General features: G+C 46.7%; 1 protein-coding gene across 1 annotated transcript in view; it reads left to right on the top strand.

The window, feature by feature from the left end:
- Positions 1 to 7069, top strand: part of mctp2a (multiple C2 domains, transmembrane 2a) — a gene marked incomplete at its 5' end in the record, with an annotated part of 36272 nt that extends 29203 nt beyond the window's left edge. The window contains 4 exons of the mRNA XM_084453260.1: positions 2296 to 2405; positions 2588 to 2697; positions 4605 to 4702; positions 6978 to 7069. Of these exons, the coding sequence (XP_084309386.1) occupies positions 2296 to 2405; positions 2588 to 2697; positions 4605 to 4702; positions 6978 to 7037 (378 nt within the window). The 3' untranslated portion in view covers positions 7038 to 7069. The remainder of the gene's footprint in view (positions 1 to 2295; positions 2406 to 2587; positions 2698 to 4604; positions 4703 to 6977) is intronic.
- Between the last annotated feature and the right edge of the window lie 9213 nt (positions 7070 to 16282).

Here is a 16282-nt window from a genome sequence, read left to right as displayed (position 1 = left end):
AAGCTTTGAATGAATATTCAAATGTGGTGCCATTTATTCAAATTAAAGCAATGTTAAATCAGCTTTTCCCAGCTTTTGATGATGCCGATGAGAGTGCATTTCCTATTTTACCTTTTGTGCAGGAGATCAAATCTCTTCTCCATTACACCACCTTAAAAGGTAGCTTTCACAATTTGATCTGAAATGAGATTTGACACAGGTTTTGTAATCAGTAGACATTTAGGACTCATGTAGCCCATCCCTTTTCACTTCAGAGAGAGCAGTTTTATTTATTTTTGTTTTCCCAGAGCGCTGAACAGTTTTGTAGGGGCTGAAAAGGGAAATGAAGAAAGATAAATAGAATATCATCAAATGAGTGATGCAGGGAGGACTTCCAACTGCCATCGGTGAGGAAATGGAGGACTTCAAGGGTCTTAAGGAAGATGAATGACGATAATCATGAGAGCTTGTTGATGCATACTTTAGAGAACGCCTGTATCTTTTGGTCTCTCTTTCCTTTCAAACGAAAGCTCCACAGTGTTCTCTCGTCCTCTGTATGTATCCTGCGCTTCCTATCTCGGGCTAAATTTACCACGCCAGTGTATCCGTTTCAGTTAAATAACAGTTCCTATCTCTGATTAGGTTTAAGCTCTGGTTCGTGTAAGAGCGGCCCTAAACAAGTTAAGATGGAGATTTGAGAGGGAATCTGAGCCTGACAGCGAGGCTCCATGTCCAGCCGGCAATCACTTCCCCACGCACGGCTCTCTCAGTCCATCAGGAGCACACTGACATGGATCTTAATGGCTTTTAGCGGGCGCAAACAGTTTCCCCTGCTCTCAACGAAAGCTCGGGAGAAAGAGCTCAATTAACACCTAATGTGAAGTAAAGCATCTGCATGCACATTAGACAGGGGTTGAAGGTTTCCTGTGCCCCTAATGCAGTGATGTGTAGAAAAGGGATGCCTGGTAAAAAATGATGCATAACCCCCCCCACCCCTCCCACCCACCCCCACCCCACCCTCCGCTTCCACGACAGGGTGGATAGCGATCTCTTTGTGGATCTCTGAAAGAGGGCATTTTTTTTTGATATTTTCTCCGTTTTTGGATGGCGCCGAACATCATCTGCGCGCATCCAGAGTGGAGCCTGCTGGGAGGGAGGGGGGGTGGGTTCTAGTGGTGTGGGAATGGCTCTCTTCCCGTCAGGGAGGGGGGGCTGACAGCGGGGAGCCTCTGTGTTCTCCCAGGGGCCCCCGGCTCACCAGGCTCTGATAAAGGCGTCCTGTCTGGACGCTGTCACCGCGCTCAGGCTGTGGCTGAGGGACTGCCTTCTAACACAAACAGAGACATCCTCAAGCCTCCTGTTAGAGTCCATCAAACGCCCCCCCCCCCACCCCCGCCCCCGCCTCCTCTCGCTCTCCCTTTTCTCTCGCTCTTCTCTGTCATTATTTCCGCCTTTTGATGTGAGGCTCCTCGGCCCTCTTTAGCTTGCATTACCGGCGTTACCGCCAGACTCTCCCCCTCTCCCTTCCGGAAAGTTCCTCAGCACCTGCGCCGACGTGCCCACGTCTCATTTCACCTCCAGACACGCTGGAGAATAACTCCCTGTCCTCCCTTCTGAACTCCCTGTCCTCACTCCTGAAATCGACTTCCTTGCTTCAGGCAGGTCTGTCCGCCGTGCCGCTGGGTCCGTATCCCATCACACCCGGGGAACTATTATGCGGCCGCGTCAATACAAGATGACGACCGCGCTGCCGCATTGTGCGTCTGCGATGACAGAGAAGCTCATTCACATGTGACAAAGGACGATGGGTCCGACGCGCGAGAGTGTTTCCAGCTAATCCAGCCGGCGTTGGCGGGGTGGCGGAGCTCACACACCCAGAGGTGTTAGGATAGGACAGGACATGCGGGAGAGACGAGCGTAGAGACAAGCCCAAACCCGCCGGCGCAGAGACTTGTCGGATTTGAGTCTTGCAAGTCGTGAGCCCCGCGCACTCTGTCTGAGTCGCCTCAGCTGCCTGATTGCCAACGGCCATTTTGTCTGTTTTTTTGTTTTTGTTTTTTCATCCCCCAGAGAATCTTTGATTGTGCCGTGCGTGTGTAACGCTCCTTTTGTATGAAGCGGACAAAGGCTGAAATCTTGCCGCCATCTACAGTGTACAAAACGTCTTCTCGGCATTGAATCTGTCTCATTTTCAAAAGCATAGTCTGAAGAGAGATAGAGTTTGCTCATTACCGGCCATTCAATATGGATGATAGCAGAGCAGATAGAAACGGCTCTTGGCTACGTTCCTCATCACTGTTCTCTGTGTATTTTTAGGAACCTGGGAAAAAGGGTCTGATGGACAAAATCCATATGGTGCAGGAGATAGTCATCAGTGTCCAGAGCATTCTGGGTGAACTTGCAAACATGGGAGAAAGAATCAAGAAGTGAGTTGAGTTTTTCAGTTGCCCCCCCCCCCACCCCCCCCTCCAAAAAACACACATGCACACACACACACACACACACACACACACACACATACATCATCCCACTGCAGTACAGTTTCATATACTCAGTAGCGTCAGTGTTGACTGATCTTCTCAACTAATCTGCAATATTTCATCCACAGCACATTCAACTGGTCGCTGCCCTTCTTGTCCTGCCTGGCCTGCCTGGTGCTGTTTGTGGCGACTGCAGTGTTATACTACATCCCACTGCGCTATATCGTGTTGATATGGGGTGAGTAACATTACATTACAGTCATTTAGCAGACGCTTTCGTCCAAAGCAATTGCATTTAATGTAGATAGTGTACTTCTACTCGCCAGAATCTCTTAGTGCATCTCCTTTCTAAAACAAGTGACTAAGAGCATAATCTAGTACCAAAGCCAACGAGCCAACAACATATAAATACAATAGGTGCTTTAAATTTTAGCATCCCACATCATGTTGATACTGGATGAGTAACATCCTCATGTTGATACGGGATGAGTAGCATCCTCATGTTGATACGGGATGAGTAACATCCTCACGTTGATAGGGGATGAGTAGCATCCTCATGTTGATACGGGATGAGTAACATCCTCACGTTGATACGGGATGAGTAACATCCTCATGTTGATAGGGGATGAGTAACACCCTCATGTTGATAGGGGATGAGTAACATCCTCATGTTGATAGGGGATGAGTAACATCCCCACGTTGATAGGGGATGAGTAACATCCTCACGTTGATACGGGATGAGTAAGGGATGAGTAACATCCGTTGATACGGGATGAGTAACATCCTCATGTTGATACGGGATGAGTAACATCCTCATGTTGATACGGGATGAGTAACATCCTCATGTTGATACGGGATGAGTAACATCCTCATGTTGATACAGGATGAGTAACATCCTCACGTTGATAGGGGATGAGTTAACATCCAGAAAGTACTTCTACGGTCTCTTACTTTCCAGTTCTGGCCCTGTTGTTTGAAAACGAGTGCAGTTGAATATCTATTCCCAGTTGTGAATCCATGCCTGTGCTGGAGTCACGTAAACACCCAGCCATCAGCACACCTCTGCAAATGCCCAGAGATCAGACAACTGCAGGGGCGCAGTCAGCTCTGCTCAGTGTGGGCTGTGAGCGAGCCTGTCAGCGACCAAGCCCAGGGTGTGTGTGTGTGTGTGTGTGCGTGTGTTTGGAAACAAAGCATCATGTGGTATATAATATATGATGTCCTTGGGCAGTCTGCAGGCTCCACCAGGAGCCTCTCATTATCTGCTGCGGTCATCCAGGGGGAGACCGTGGTCTCGGTGGTCGGGGGATAGGGGGGGGGCTGCCCAGAACAGGCTCTCCTCCTCCGAACTGTTATCCCACAACCACGGCAGCTCCACACACTGCCTCCAACTCCAATCAATACCAAAAGATGATATCAAACAAAAGCACACTCACCGAAACGCTCCCCTGCCTCCCTGGTTAACCCCCATCTCTATGGTTGCGAGGTGGACCTTTCAAGTTGTTTGCACATGTTTTAGTCCCGAGGTTCTTTGTCTGCACGTTGAGGTAAACGCAGTAGCTGGCTGTGAATAGAATGCGTCCATTACAGCATAACCCTAGAGATGTATGTACTGTATTTCTCTCTGATACACTACATACTGTACATGTCAGATGGAAAGACCGATCATCAGAAATGGAGATGATTAGAGTGAATAAAATGTAGATATTTGACTAGAAGAGTAGCTCTAATCCTGTGGTAATGTATGGATGGGAGGGCTACCCCATGATGCTTTTGGCTATCCTACTGTATGTATTCCAACCGGATTCGCTTTTGGCTGCACACTGAAAACTACGATCGGCAGTCAACCAGCAAAGCTGTGTGTGTGTGTGTCTGTGCGTGTGTATGTGTGTCTGAATTATTGCATTCTATTTACCAACTTATCTATTTAGGTAACATATCCATGTCATTGTCTGTATCTTATTGATATGCCTCAAATTCAATTTGGTTCCCAGGGATCAATGGAAATAGCATCCCGAGGTGCAATTTCACACACAACGGTTTACAGCACAACGGAAAGGGTCCCAAGACCTTTTCTTCCTCCGTGGAAAAAATATCCCCGTCTGTACGACACATTTATTTATTAAAATGTTCTTGTTTTCCCAGGCGTTAACAAATTTACCAAGAAGCTGCGCAACCCGTACGCCATTGACAATAATGAAATACTGGATTTCCTCAAGAGAGTGCCTTCTGATGTTCAAAAGGTAAGGGTCCGATTTTACATACAGATAGAGCGAGGGAATTCCCTGAAGATATCTGCATTATTTGCTCTAGCAGAATTCCCAAGTGTGAGAGAAACATATCCTCTGTCTTTGTTTGATTATTAATGGGCTCACGCCTTTAAAGCACCCCTGGCCCAATTATTTCTCGGTGTAGTTTGATGCTGTGGCCCTGGTGTCTGAGTGGGGTATACTGTGATCTGTCGTCCACCATATCGCTCCAGCATTGTCCCTGATTAGCAGTTTTGTCTGCCTGTGATAGCAGCGCCGTGACACACGAGGCTTGCGATTGGCCAGGGGCCGGCGGAGGGGCCCTGATGTCCTTGGCTGGTGCGCTGAGCTCTGCGTCAGCTGAGAGGCCCTGACGTGGCCCCCGTCACATCAGGGTGGGGGGAGTCAATTAATATAGTCGTGAGCCCCGGCCGTCCTGCTGGGTGCCATATGTGATCATATATTAGCCATGGCTGATATGTCATTTGCGGTTACATCACAGGGCGGATGGGCACTGCGAGGGTGTCGTTAGAGCCGGGTGTTCATCCGCTCGCTGTTCTCTCGCAGAGAGCCGAGCGTGGGCAGGAGACGGAGCGGCGCACGGCGCCTTCCTCTCCCAGGCGCTCGACAGACAGCGTTCAGCCAGGAGACGTGACTGTCTGGGTCTGGAAAGACGCTCTCACCCCCGGCCTCGCTCTCCCACAACCCCTCGACGCCCCGCCTCCGCCAGCCGGGGACAGATTCTCCGGCCATGTCGCATGTGACTGTCTGAGATTTGGCTGAGTGAGTTGGCAAAACAAGATGGTAAATAAATCTTTTGCGCCATCGTTTACATGTCTTCTCCCTTAAAGGCATAGCTTTTTTGAGACGTTGAAAATGACTCTGTTAAATCAAAGGAAAAGTACTATATCCCAAATGATAAGAACATCAGCAAAACCAAACATCCATAGTGACTCATCAGTACAGTCTGTTGCATTCTGTAAAAGAAAATCTTGATAAACATTATACTACCGATGAAAAAAAATAAAAAATCAGATCAGCGGACCAAAGCCCTGTTTTTGTTACCTTTGAACTTCAATCCTTAGATAGGTATGTGGACACGAAATGGACCACAAAGGCTGGAGACTAACTTGTGTCTACGGTAGGAATGACTTGGCAATTAGTGCCTGTACAAATCTACAAAGCCCCCCCTCAAATGGACTTCTGACAGCAGCGTGTCTGTCTTAAAATAAGAAGCATCTGTCAGTTCTGAGAACGGTTTCATGTTCTGATTCAGACGGCGTCACTTTGTTCCATCTCTCCATCTCCCATTCTAATCAGCGCCCAGTGATTAGCATAACGCCTGTACCTTTATTCTACACAAGCATGCCATTGCTGGAGAAAAACAAAAACGCTTCCCAAGCAACTTATGCTGTCTTCGTTTTATGTCAAATCTTCTAAAATGCTCCACAGTCAATCTGTTTCCCATTATAGTTATATAATTATATAATTTTCTATGACTCTATTTCTTTCAAATTATGAACCATTATAAAGCAATGTACATTCCTTGTTATGACATGGCTGTCACTTTTTTTTTAAGATACTTTATGTACTGTATTCCAGACACTTGCCATTGCAAACTGTTGCAATCCATTATTGATTCATCATACAAATATGTTTGGACGTGATGGAATCTGTGAGGAGCGAAACGGTGAAACGTGAGACGTATCTTTGATCTTGCGCCTCATAATTCTGCAAAACAAAGCAGCGAGGGAACGGTTCAAAAGTCACCGTTTCAGGTCTCTCTTTCTGACGGAATCAAAGTCAACTTTGAGGTCCAGCGGAGAGACATGTCAAAGTGAAAACTGTAGCTTAGGTTGCTATTTTAGCTCACTGGAGGAGGGGGGACACCCAAGCCAAGAATATTTCTTAGCATTGTATGAAGTTTTCTTACCAAGGACGCAACTTAATTTGAGCGACTATTAACTATCAACTTAAGTTTACGACTCCCTCACTGGCAGATCTTCTCACCAGTTGATGTCTGCTTCTAATATTGTGATGGTGGTGAACGGGAGGAGGGGGGCGTGCGCTGGTACGGAACCCTTGGCTTCTCAAATCCTTCCTCTTTGTGATTAATCCCCTCTGCTCCTGTGTTTAAAAAATGATTCATTACAGGCGCGGCCGGCCGGCTTCCCCCTGCTCCAGCCCTCCTCTCAGGGGAGCCATTACTGCGCGCTCCACTGATCTCCGATTACCTGCGTCCGACCAAAACTCCTGTTTGTTTGTACAGGTGCAGTACAGCGAGCTGAGAGCGCCCGGCGTCCACGGGCCGCCGAGGAGGAGGAGGTAGACCCGGCAGACGTGCCGCGGATGAAAGGCCGAGGCGGCGTCGGAAAACGCCACGGACTTGGACCGCTCCGACGATGACGCTCCGGTGCCAGCAGAGCCCCCCCCCCCCCCCCCCTTCCCCCTGCTTTCCCCTCGCCCCCAACCCCACCCACCCTCAACCCCCCTCCTCGCCCCCTGCTGCTGGGGTGCAGCCAGACGCTCTCTCGCTTGTGTGTCTGGCGCCCCCGCCCCCCCCTGCGCTCTGCTCCGACTAGGAGGGCAGCACCTGGAGCTGTCAATCACAGAGCCCGGGGCGGAGAGACGAGGCCACCGCCAGACGCTGCCTGTGTCCACCCACACCGTGTTGAGAGAAGCGTTAAGGTTTGGTTTACCTCAGCTGCTTTCTTCCACTGCTTTCCTTTATTGACTGTTGTACAACTCTCAAATATATTCTAGATAAACTTTGAACATGGCCAAGAATGTTTATGGTAATGCATACAGTATATTTTAAACCAAGGGGAAAAGGGTATATACTCTTCCTGCTTTCCCAACACTTGTGATGAATTCTATTTTTACATTGTCCTAACATTTGAAGGTTGATTACTGTGTGTGTGCCTACAGTATGTTACAGTACTGCAGGAATATCTGTGGTATAATGACAGCAATTATGCTTATTGAACCAAGATATAAAAAGTATATCCTCTTGTTATATTCTCTTTCAATTAATGCGTTTATTTTTCTGGTGAAAATGTTACTTCAGCTAAATTCAACTTAAAACTTGTGCATGTGAAAACTTGTTGCTTTTGCCATGGAGGTAATATCGACATTGAACTTCAGTGGTGGATGTAACCCTGATATATTTGTTTAACAACAGAAATATCCAATGATATAAGTTTAAAATCACCGTACATATATATTGATTTTAATGACCTCTTGTAAATTTTACAAATTGAAATGTGAGTAAAATCTTGAAAATGCAGTACACTACAGTATATACCATCTCCAATGGCTGAGCTGTTTTTGTCCATAATGGCTCTGTGGTGAGGATTATGCCACTGCTGTACTTGAATACACAGTAAACACATCTGATTACACAACACATCCGTTGGAACTGGGCTCACACACATCGGGCATCGCTGCGCCTTGGTAACGCGGCTCACATCAAAGCTCCGTGGCTCTGGCCTGGTGGCTAATGCATGGCTTTGTTGCTTCCTCACAATAACACGGTCCAGAGAGAGAGAGAGAGAGAAAGAGAGAGAGAAAGAGAAAGAGAGAGAGAAAGAGAAAGAGAGAGAGAGAACTCATCTCTCACACGGAGCACTTTCTCCATCCTCAGCACTTAGCTTAGTGCTTCACATTTCCATTAAAAACGCCTCCCCTGCCTAATGGTTAGTACGCGAGCACACACACACACATACACATACACACACACACACACACACACACACACAGGCAGGCACATGCATGCATACATACACACACATACGGCTTCTCTCTGTCTCCCTCCACGATGGGACTCCAAGATGAGTAATACAGTATACTGTATTTTTCCTACTCCATCAATTCATACACTAATATTATCTTTACACTGGGAATGATCCTCAATCAAAGAGCCGAAGTCCATTTGCATGAAGAGGTTTTATAACAATTGAGCATATTTAAGTCTTTATTAAATGTTACCACTTAGAAGACTTTTGAATATTAAATGGCTCTTTCATCATTTAGTCATTTTATTTTCATAATACTATTACACTATTGCAATATAATACTATTTACAGACGGCAAGCTCATATTGCTGTAAGCTACAGTAATAGTGCTGTGGGCAATTTTCAGAGAAGCACTAGCTGAACATGGTGTGGAAGAAATATGAGATTGGTCTTTTTTCGGCTGGATCTTCATCTACAGACTCGGGGAAAAATAAAGTAAACGTTGCGCTGTCAACTCAGCCCGATGATAGAGAAACTAGCAAGTTAGTAAGTAAGTAACACTCTTTAAAAAGAAACTTAGAGGTGAGTTTGGACTGCGCTGACCCTGGACCCTAGTGAGGGGTGTTTGTTTTAACGGATAAGAGTGCTGGGCGTCCCAGCCGGGCGGGAGTGGGTGCCCCCCTCCTCTGCAGTAGCACGCTGGTGAAAGAGCATCCGTCTGTGCTCTGTGAGGAGTTTGATTGGCTCAGGGGGACCTGCTGGAGCCCCGGGCTATCTCTTTTGACAGGCTGATAGAGACATCACTGGGTTCTCCCAGGAGCTGCCACCAGGGGTCCGTTTCAAAGTGAGGGGGAGTGGAGGTGACCCTGAGCTTCTGACGAGCTAAATCCCACACACTAGCTGAAACCTTCCCACATTCTGGGCTCCGCTGGGGGGGGGGGGGGGGGGGGGGGGCAAGGAGGACGAGGGTACCCACAGATCACTAAGGAGACCCTATAAGGTGTCCCCAAGAGGTGAAACCAATTAAGCATCGCTCCCAGGATACTTTTAATCATCATATATTAGCAAACCGCCAACTGTCACGCCAGGACATCTGCATCTAACACATATAGTAAGAAGGATACGGATATTTAAAGGATATGTTTTCCATCAATCCCCATGCATAATGGACATGAGTCGTGATTAGGTGAGTTCTAGCTGTCTCTGAGTCTGTAACTCCTGTGTCTGTAATGTAAGTGTGATGATGTTGCAATAGCTCATTTGCATGTATGTTGCATACACAGGACACTTTTTAGGAATTGCACAAGCTACATCTATCAAGAGCTTGCCCAACAAATAATGATATTGTGCATCATACAATACCGTACAATATGAACATTCAAATATAGTACCCTTTACATTTCAGACAAATCTGAAATAAAACACTTTTATTTTGTTTAAATGTTAAAGGACAAGTTCACTATTTTGGACCTTAGGACCTATCCTCAGTCTGAGGTACGTAAACCTGTGGAGACTATATAATTTCCCTGATTGTCTCAGTATTGAGCAAGCTACAGTTGTTCTGCAGGCACACACTCGGCTACAATGGAAGTCAACAGGGCCAGCGAGAGGTTGGAAGAAGATGTGCTTATCCGTGCACAGGGTGTAATCTCACCAGACTCAGTATGCTGTCTTGTGAAATGCTAGAATAGCTATCACAAATGGAATGTTGAAACAAAAGTTCCATTTGAAATAGAACTATTCCGCAGTAAACGTCACTTTCACTTCTACACTATATGTTGTAGAGAAGGGAGTGCTGACATGCTTGAGCATCTCACTACCCCGGTGACTTCCGCTGTAGCCGAGTGTACACCAGCAGAACAACTAGCTAGCTCAATACTGAGGCCATCAGGGAAATGATAGTCTCTACCTGTCAGGTTCATGTAAGACAGACTGAGAATAGGCCCTTAAGTCCAAAATAGTGAATTTAGCCTTTAAATTATAAAGATGATTTTATAAGATTTAACTTATAAAGAAGAGTCATCATAACATCAGATGATTTAAATTATACAAGTTAAAGCCACCTCATGTCTCTGGATAACAACTGTGTTGTACTGAGTGCTACTGCGTTTCAGTGGGTGAAACTGTGTTTCGGTGCCTAGCAGTGATTCTGTTCTGAGCTGTCATATGAGCGGATGATATTGAGGCAAGTGATGTCACTGAGGCCGTGGTGAGTGTGTGTCAATGGCGCCGAGGGCCTGGTCTAGGACGCTCCTTGTTATGTCCAGTCATTTAGAGTCGATGAATCAAACCGGAGACATTGACGGAGTCTGAACGACTGCGGACTTCTCACCTCCGTTGCTGTAGTCTCCATAGAACACAGTATAATGTTTAAGTGTTTCTGTTCCCTCAAGGGAAGCCCTGGAATCTCCACAGAAGATGTGACCACAATCTGGTCCCAGAATGCATCAGAGAATCCCTCTATGTTTTACAAGCTTGCTAATGAACATTTGAGCCACACAGCAGTTAACACCGCCTATCCCCCCACCCCCCCCCCAAACCTCCACCCCCCTCACCAGTAAGTTGTTGTTGATGTTGTTGTGCACTGTGTGGCAGTGATGTCTTCATCAGCCTGTCAGAGAGGAAGTGCCTGCAGCAGTGGAGAATCCCCCCGGAGCCTGTCACACGCCTTGTTTCCACGGTGTTGCTTCAGGCAGCACCACGGGCAGGCTGTGCGCGAGGACCCCTACAACCTGTTTTTTCAGCAGTCAACTCGTCTGATGTGCGCAGCCCCGAAGCGGGCGTCGAGCTAGCGAGCGCGGAGGCAGAGAACACAGACTCCTCTCCCTTCTCCATCTTTTGCAGGTGCATCCCTGCCTTTCAAAGGGAGGGCTCATTTTAATAAGCCACTACTCTCCGCACCTCTTTAGTAATTGTTACACTGGCAAATTTGTTCAGGTTCTCTGACCTCGCATGCTAGAGACGTTACCCCCATCGGGTACAACAAAGTAACAGAGGCGCTAGCATGTAGCATGTATCAAATCACTTTGGCTTGTGCTATTTGTTGTACCAATTGAAAAAGCGAGCCAGGGAGATTAGCAGTGGGGCTGTGAGCTGCGGCTGGCTGGTATTAAAGGACCTGCAGGGGTCAGGTGAGAGGGCCCTGACACTAATAAAGTGGAGGGCTTTCCTGGCTTCAGCTCAGTAATTAGATCCAAATGACGGTCCAGATTGTGTTTGCCACACTCCCCGATTGCTTCGCATGTATAAGCACGTCCACCTGAGGAGACTGCATTAGTGAGCTTCTGAGAGGCGTCGCAAGAGTCCTTTTCATTCTGGGTTGTTTGGGGCCAGCTTGCTGAGGAAAAGTTTGTCACATTGTCAAAGGTAACTACAGTAAAATAAACAAACAAAAACAGACAAACTACAGTGGGTTATACATAAAACAGCATTGATTTGTATTGTCCAATCTAATAATTAGGGTTAGTGTAGTTATGGTCAACTGTTATGATAAAAAGACTCACAGCAAGTGAAGGATGAGTGTTCTCTCTGGGAAGAGAGGGTGTATATAGGACTGAGAAAACAACAAAGAGAAATATGGCTGCTAATGGTGGCTGTTTCTTCAAGTCAGTGTTTAGTAATAATTTATACAGTGGCCCATGGTACTCAGAGGTGTAAAGACATGGCAAAAGCCATAATTCTTTGTAGCATCAAGAATTGAGGATAGGCTTTAAGAGCTTAAATTAAATCATTGGCCTTTAAAAGCATCTCTCTGTGGGGCAGACAGCATTAATAAATTCAACTGATTCTGCTTTAATATTATTCAGAGTGCATTAAAATGAAGCGAACAGCTGGGATCAGGGGCGGTCTCTGGAGTATTGCTGGGACGGTTGAGTGCGGGTGAAATGCAAAGCGTGTGTGAGCGCGCCCCGGCTGCCCTGCCCCGCGCGTTGGATGCGGGGCCACAAGGTCTGGGTGTTACAGGTGCAGGCCTGACAGTCGCTGCTCCCAGATCACGGCTTCCTGGCTACTGACATCGGCCTTGGGACAGCCCGCAAACGATGTCGCGCGTGAACAGACGCCTCGGTCTCTCGGCCAATGAGAGCCTCGGCTATTGGAATCACAACAACACTGCTGAGATCACAACCTTCAACTTTACTAAAGGAGTCGATGCTTGGAAATAATGTACGCTGAGGCCTTGTTTCCATCCATCCACACTAGGATCCATCCACACTAGGTTCAAAACACATTCTCTTGTCAACAATCAAACAACCTGAACGCTTCACAAAGAACCTTGGGGATATCTGCACCAACTGCAGGCCTGAGACTCAAAAAAGATAAAATACAAACCTTAAAGTCGCACTGAAATGAAAAAAACATTCTGCCCCATTTTGGTTCACATAATTAGTTTTCACCTATTCAACGATGTATGCCAAAAACATTTTTACTACTTTTGTTGTAATCTTATATCAAAGTATATAATTTCTTACTTCCTGGAAAACGGTATGTCACGTGCAATGACGACAACAGGTACCTTAGATTTTAGGCCAATAATCTCACGACATCCACCCGTCAATCAACGCTATCCTTCTATCGAATCCGTCTAAAGTTCTTAAAACCGTCCACTTGTCAATGTTCCAATCAAATTCCTCGAAACATATGTCCCACCCTCATAGCTTGTTTGCGTCGGAAATACGTCAAACTACGGAAGTTAGATGATCTCAAACGTCCGTTTCAGTGCGACTTTAAAGTCTTTGTTAACCTCATGCTTTATCCATGAGTGTACTCGTCAGGCAAGGAATACAAAGAAAAACCGAACTGCACACACACACACACTCACATATATATATATATATATATATATATATAATTGTAATTAATAGTGATAGAACGCAATGCGACTCAGCCTCCCGAGGAAAGAGAACAATATTTGGTTTGATGAATCTGCTAAAGCCACGGATAGTCTCGCCAGCCAAGCCCCGGGGAATCAGGTATCATTAGAAATAGGAACAGATCTGCTTTTTGTCTCACTGAAAGAGAAACTGGAGGGTGGGCACATTTCCACAGAGCAGGCACACGGGTGACTGCAAAAGTCTTCCATATTAATAGCCTTTCATCAAGGACACAATTAGGACACCTCTATTTGACACATTCTACAGCATCAAGGATGAATATGTATATGCCGTCCTAGGGAAGGGGCCATGGCAGCATTACAAAGTGAAATTGTGGGGCAGAACGAAGAAATGCACAACATGACAGTCATGAGCTGATGTATTTTGATCTGCTGTGAATTTAAAAGCAGCACGAGACTTAAAGTCTATTATAAGCCCAATTCATAATTCACAGCCCAGGGCAAGTTGTATATTTATACATATTAGCATGCATTCATACAGCTACATATTTGAAATATCAACAACACCACAAACACACACTCGCACACAAAATTAAAGTGGCCTTACTGCTTTCATCTTGTTCAGTCAGTGACAATATTTCAGAACCTGCTGTGCAGTAACTCCTATATTCTGCTTTCAATTGCATAATGATTATCTAGTAGTGAGTATCAAGTTGGGGGTTTTTGCCAGGAGGACAATGCAATTTCCTGTTTATGTAAACCACTTGCTTATCAATATCAATAGAGCATTTAAATCAAGGGATCAAGCTCTCCTAATGCTACTGTACATGCTTTCTGTGTCCGCTATGCTAGTCTATCTGACCACCAGACACAAACGAGCTGACGCTGCTGTTTGGCCATGCTGGACCAGTGGAGGATCATGTGGAGCCTCCTATCCCATGCCTGGGTACTGCGGAGCACAGTTTAAACTGTGGACTGCGGGGTGGCTGTGAAGCCCGAGCCGCCCGGAGAAGCCAGTAACCGCATGGGTCTGACCTCAGAGCACACACCCCCGTCTCCCTCCACGATCCTATCAGAGGAAGCTCTGCGGAACACACAGGCCCTATTAACCAGATCAGCTAATTACCCTCCCCCCCCCCGCTAGGGCCTCCAGCTCCCGGCCACGGCTGCTACAATTTGATTTCTGATTAAAATACATAAATGCATACGGGAGAAAAAAAGGATCAATTACAGCGAGACACCTGAAAGCAACCTCGGCCAGAGTAATTAGACACGGTCTTTTCGCCGGAAGCCCCCGTCCCTGTGATGAAGATTTAAAGAGTCCGGCGGCAGAAACGCTAAAACTGTGTTTGTTTTTCTATATGATGCTGCGCTGTCACCCACTGGGGCCCAATTAGCACGTGACTGAAGTCTCTTCACCCTGTTCCTCTTTGACAGGAAATGAAAGCTCCGCTTGTTCACCCTGTCCTTCCTGACCCCGCAGGCTCCGCCTTCAACCTGTCCGCCGCCGCGTGGCCGCCCGCAATGGCTTCAGCACGCCACCGGACGTCCGTCCGCTCCGCCAGGATCTCACATCCCTAATCTGTGTCGCCAGGGCGGAAGCGTGGTGGCGATGCGCACGTCTAAGTGGAGTTCTTCAGGCCGAGCGCATGGGACACAAACAGGCTGCTCTAGATTCACTCTCTGCACACTGGACTGGATAGAGATGGAGAGAGCTGCCTACGGTCTCTAGAGAAGAGAGGGCTCACAGTCTACAGTCTCTACCCGCATGAGGGAGCTGCCTGGCTGTACCATAACGCCTGATTGCCAGGCTGGCTGGCGTTCCTTTGCAGCTTCAGACGGTTTGTCAAAGTAATTTTCTTAATTAACTGAGATGTGCACTGATTAAAATGATATTTACCAATTTACATCCTTTCAGGCGGCGTTGAGCTTCAAATTGCTTCCATGGGCTCAAGGCATGTATTTTGCACCAAGGACATACAAATAATGTAGAAAATTATCTAGCCCATCATGCTTCTATAGCTTATTATAATACAGTAGCTATGGCTTCTTTAGCAAGGACACATGCATCACACTGCATGCAACCCTAACCCTTCTGCACATCCATTCAGTATTTCATACATCTTACATCTCCAACTAATTAATGACTTGAACACCAGTCTTTCATAACGACACTATGAAACCCATACCTGTTATGTTACAATATCATACTTTTATGTAATCCATGATTTACTGTACCACACAAGGACAAGGAGTTAGTTTCAATAGGCAAAATCCCTGAAAAAAACACCCTTACTAACCACGGATCTTTAAGCAAGCAGCAAGAGACCAATTAGCAAGTATCTCCTTTCTATTCTCCTGTCCTATCTGTGGTAAGCGAGTGTGAGAGAGGGAGAGGTGTGTGTGTGTGTGGAGGGGGGGGGGGGGGGGGGGCAGCACAGACAGGCAGGGAGAAAACAAAGCCATCATCTCCCAGTGCTTGCCCTCCTCTCCCCTCTCCTCTGCAGCTCCAATTACTGCCTCCTCTCCCTGCCATCAGTATGCAGCGAGGCCGCTCCACTCCTCTACTCGCCCCAGGCCATTGAATACGTTACCTCCGCTATGGGGCTAGGGGCTTGGGGGCGCCGCGGCCCCTAACCCCCCGGATAATTTGGGATTCCTGCTTCTGCCTTGGAGATCCGAAAACAAATAAAACTCAGAGATAAATAAAGAAATAAGGAAGCCTCGGAAATATCCAGAGATCTACTGATTTATTGATTTGTTCATTCTTCCGTTTATTGTTATTTGTAAATCATTACTGAGCTGCATCCACCCACACCTCGGACATGAGCCAGAGTGTAAAGGCTAACTGATGGGCACACTCCTGAAAAGTTGACCACTTCCAACTTAAGGGGCTAGCTAGTGTTTTGGGCTGGGGCATAGAAAACAAACGGGCCCATGTTTAAAAAGGGTACTACAAGATTTTGAGGGGCTCATTATACTGTATGATTCATGTTTTGCTTTATATTT

The sequence above is a fragment of the Borostomias antarcticus genome (assembly GCF_949987555.1).
Source record: "Borostomias antarcticus genome assembly, chromosome: 18".
NCBI lineage: Eukaryota > Metazoa > Chordata > Actinopteri > Stomiiformes > Stomiidae > Borostomias > Borostomias antarcticus.
Note: the sequence above shows the minus strand (reverse complement) of the source record. Positions and strands in the feature narration are given on the sequence as shown.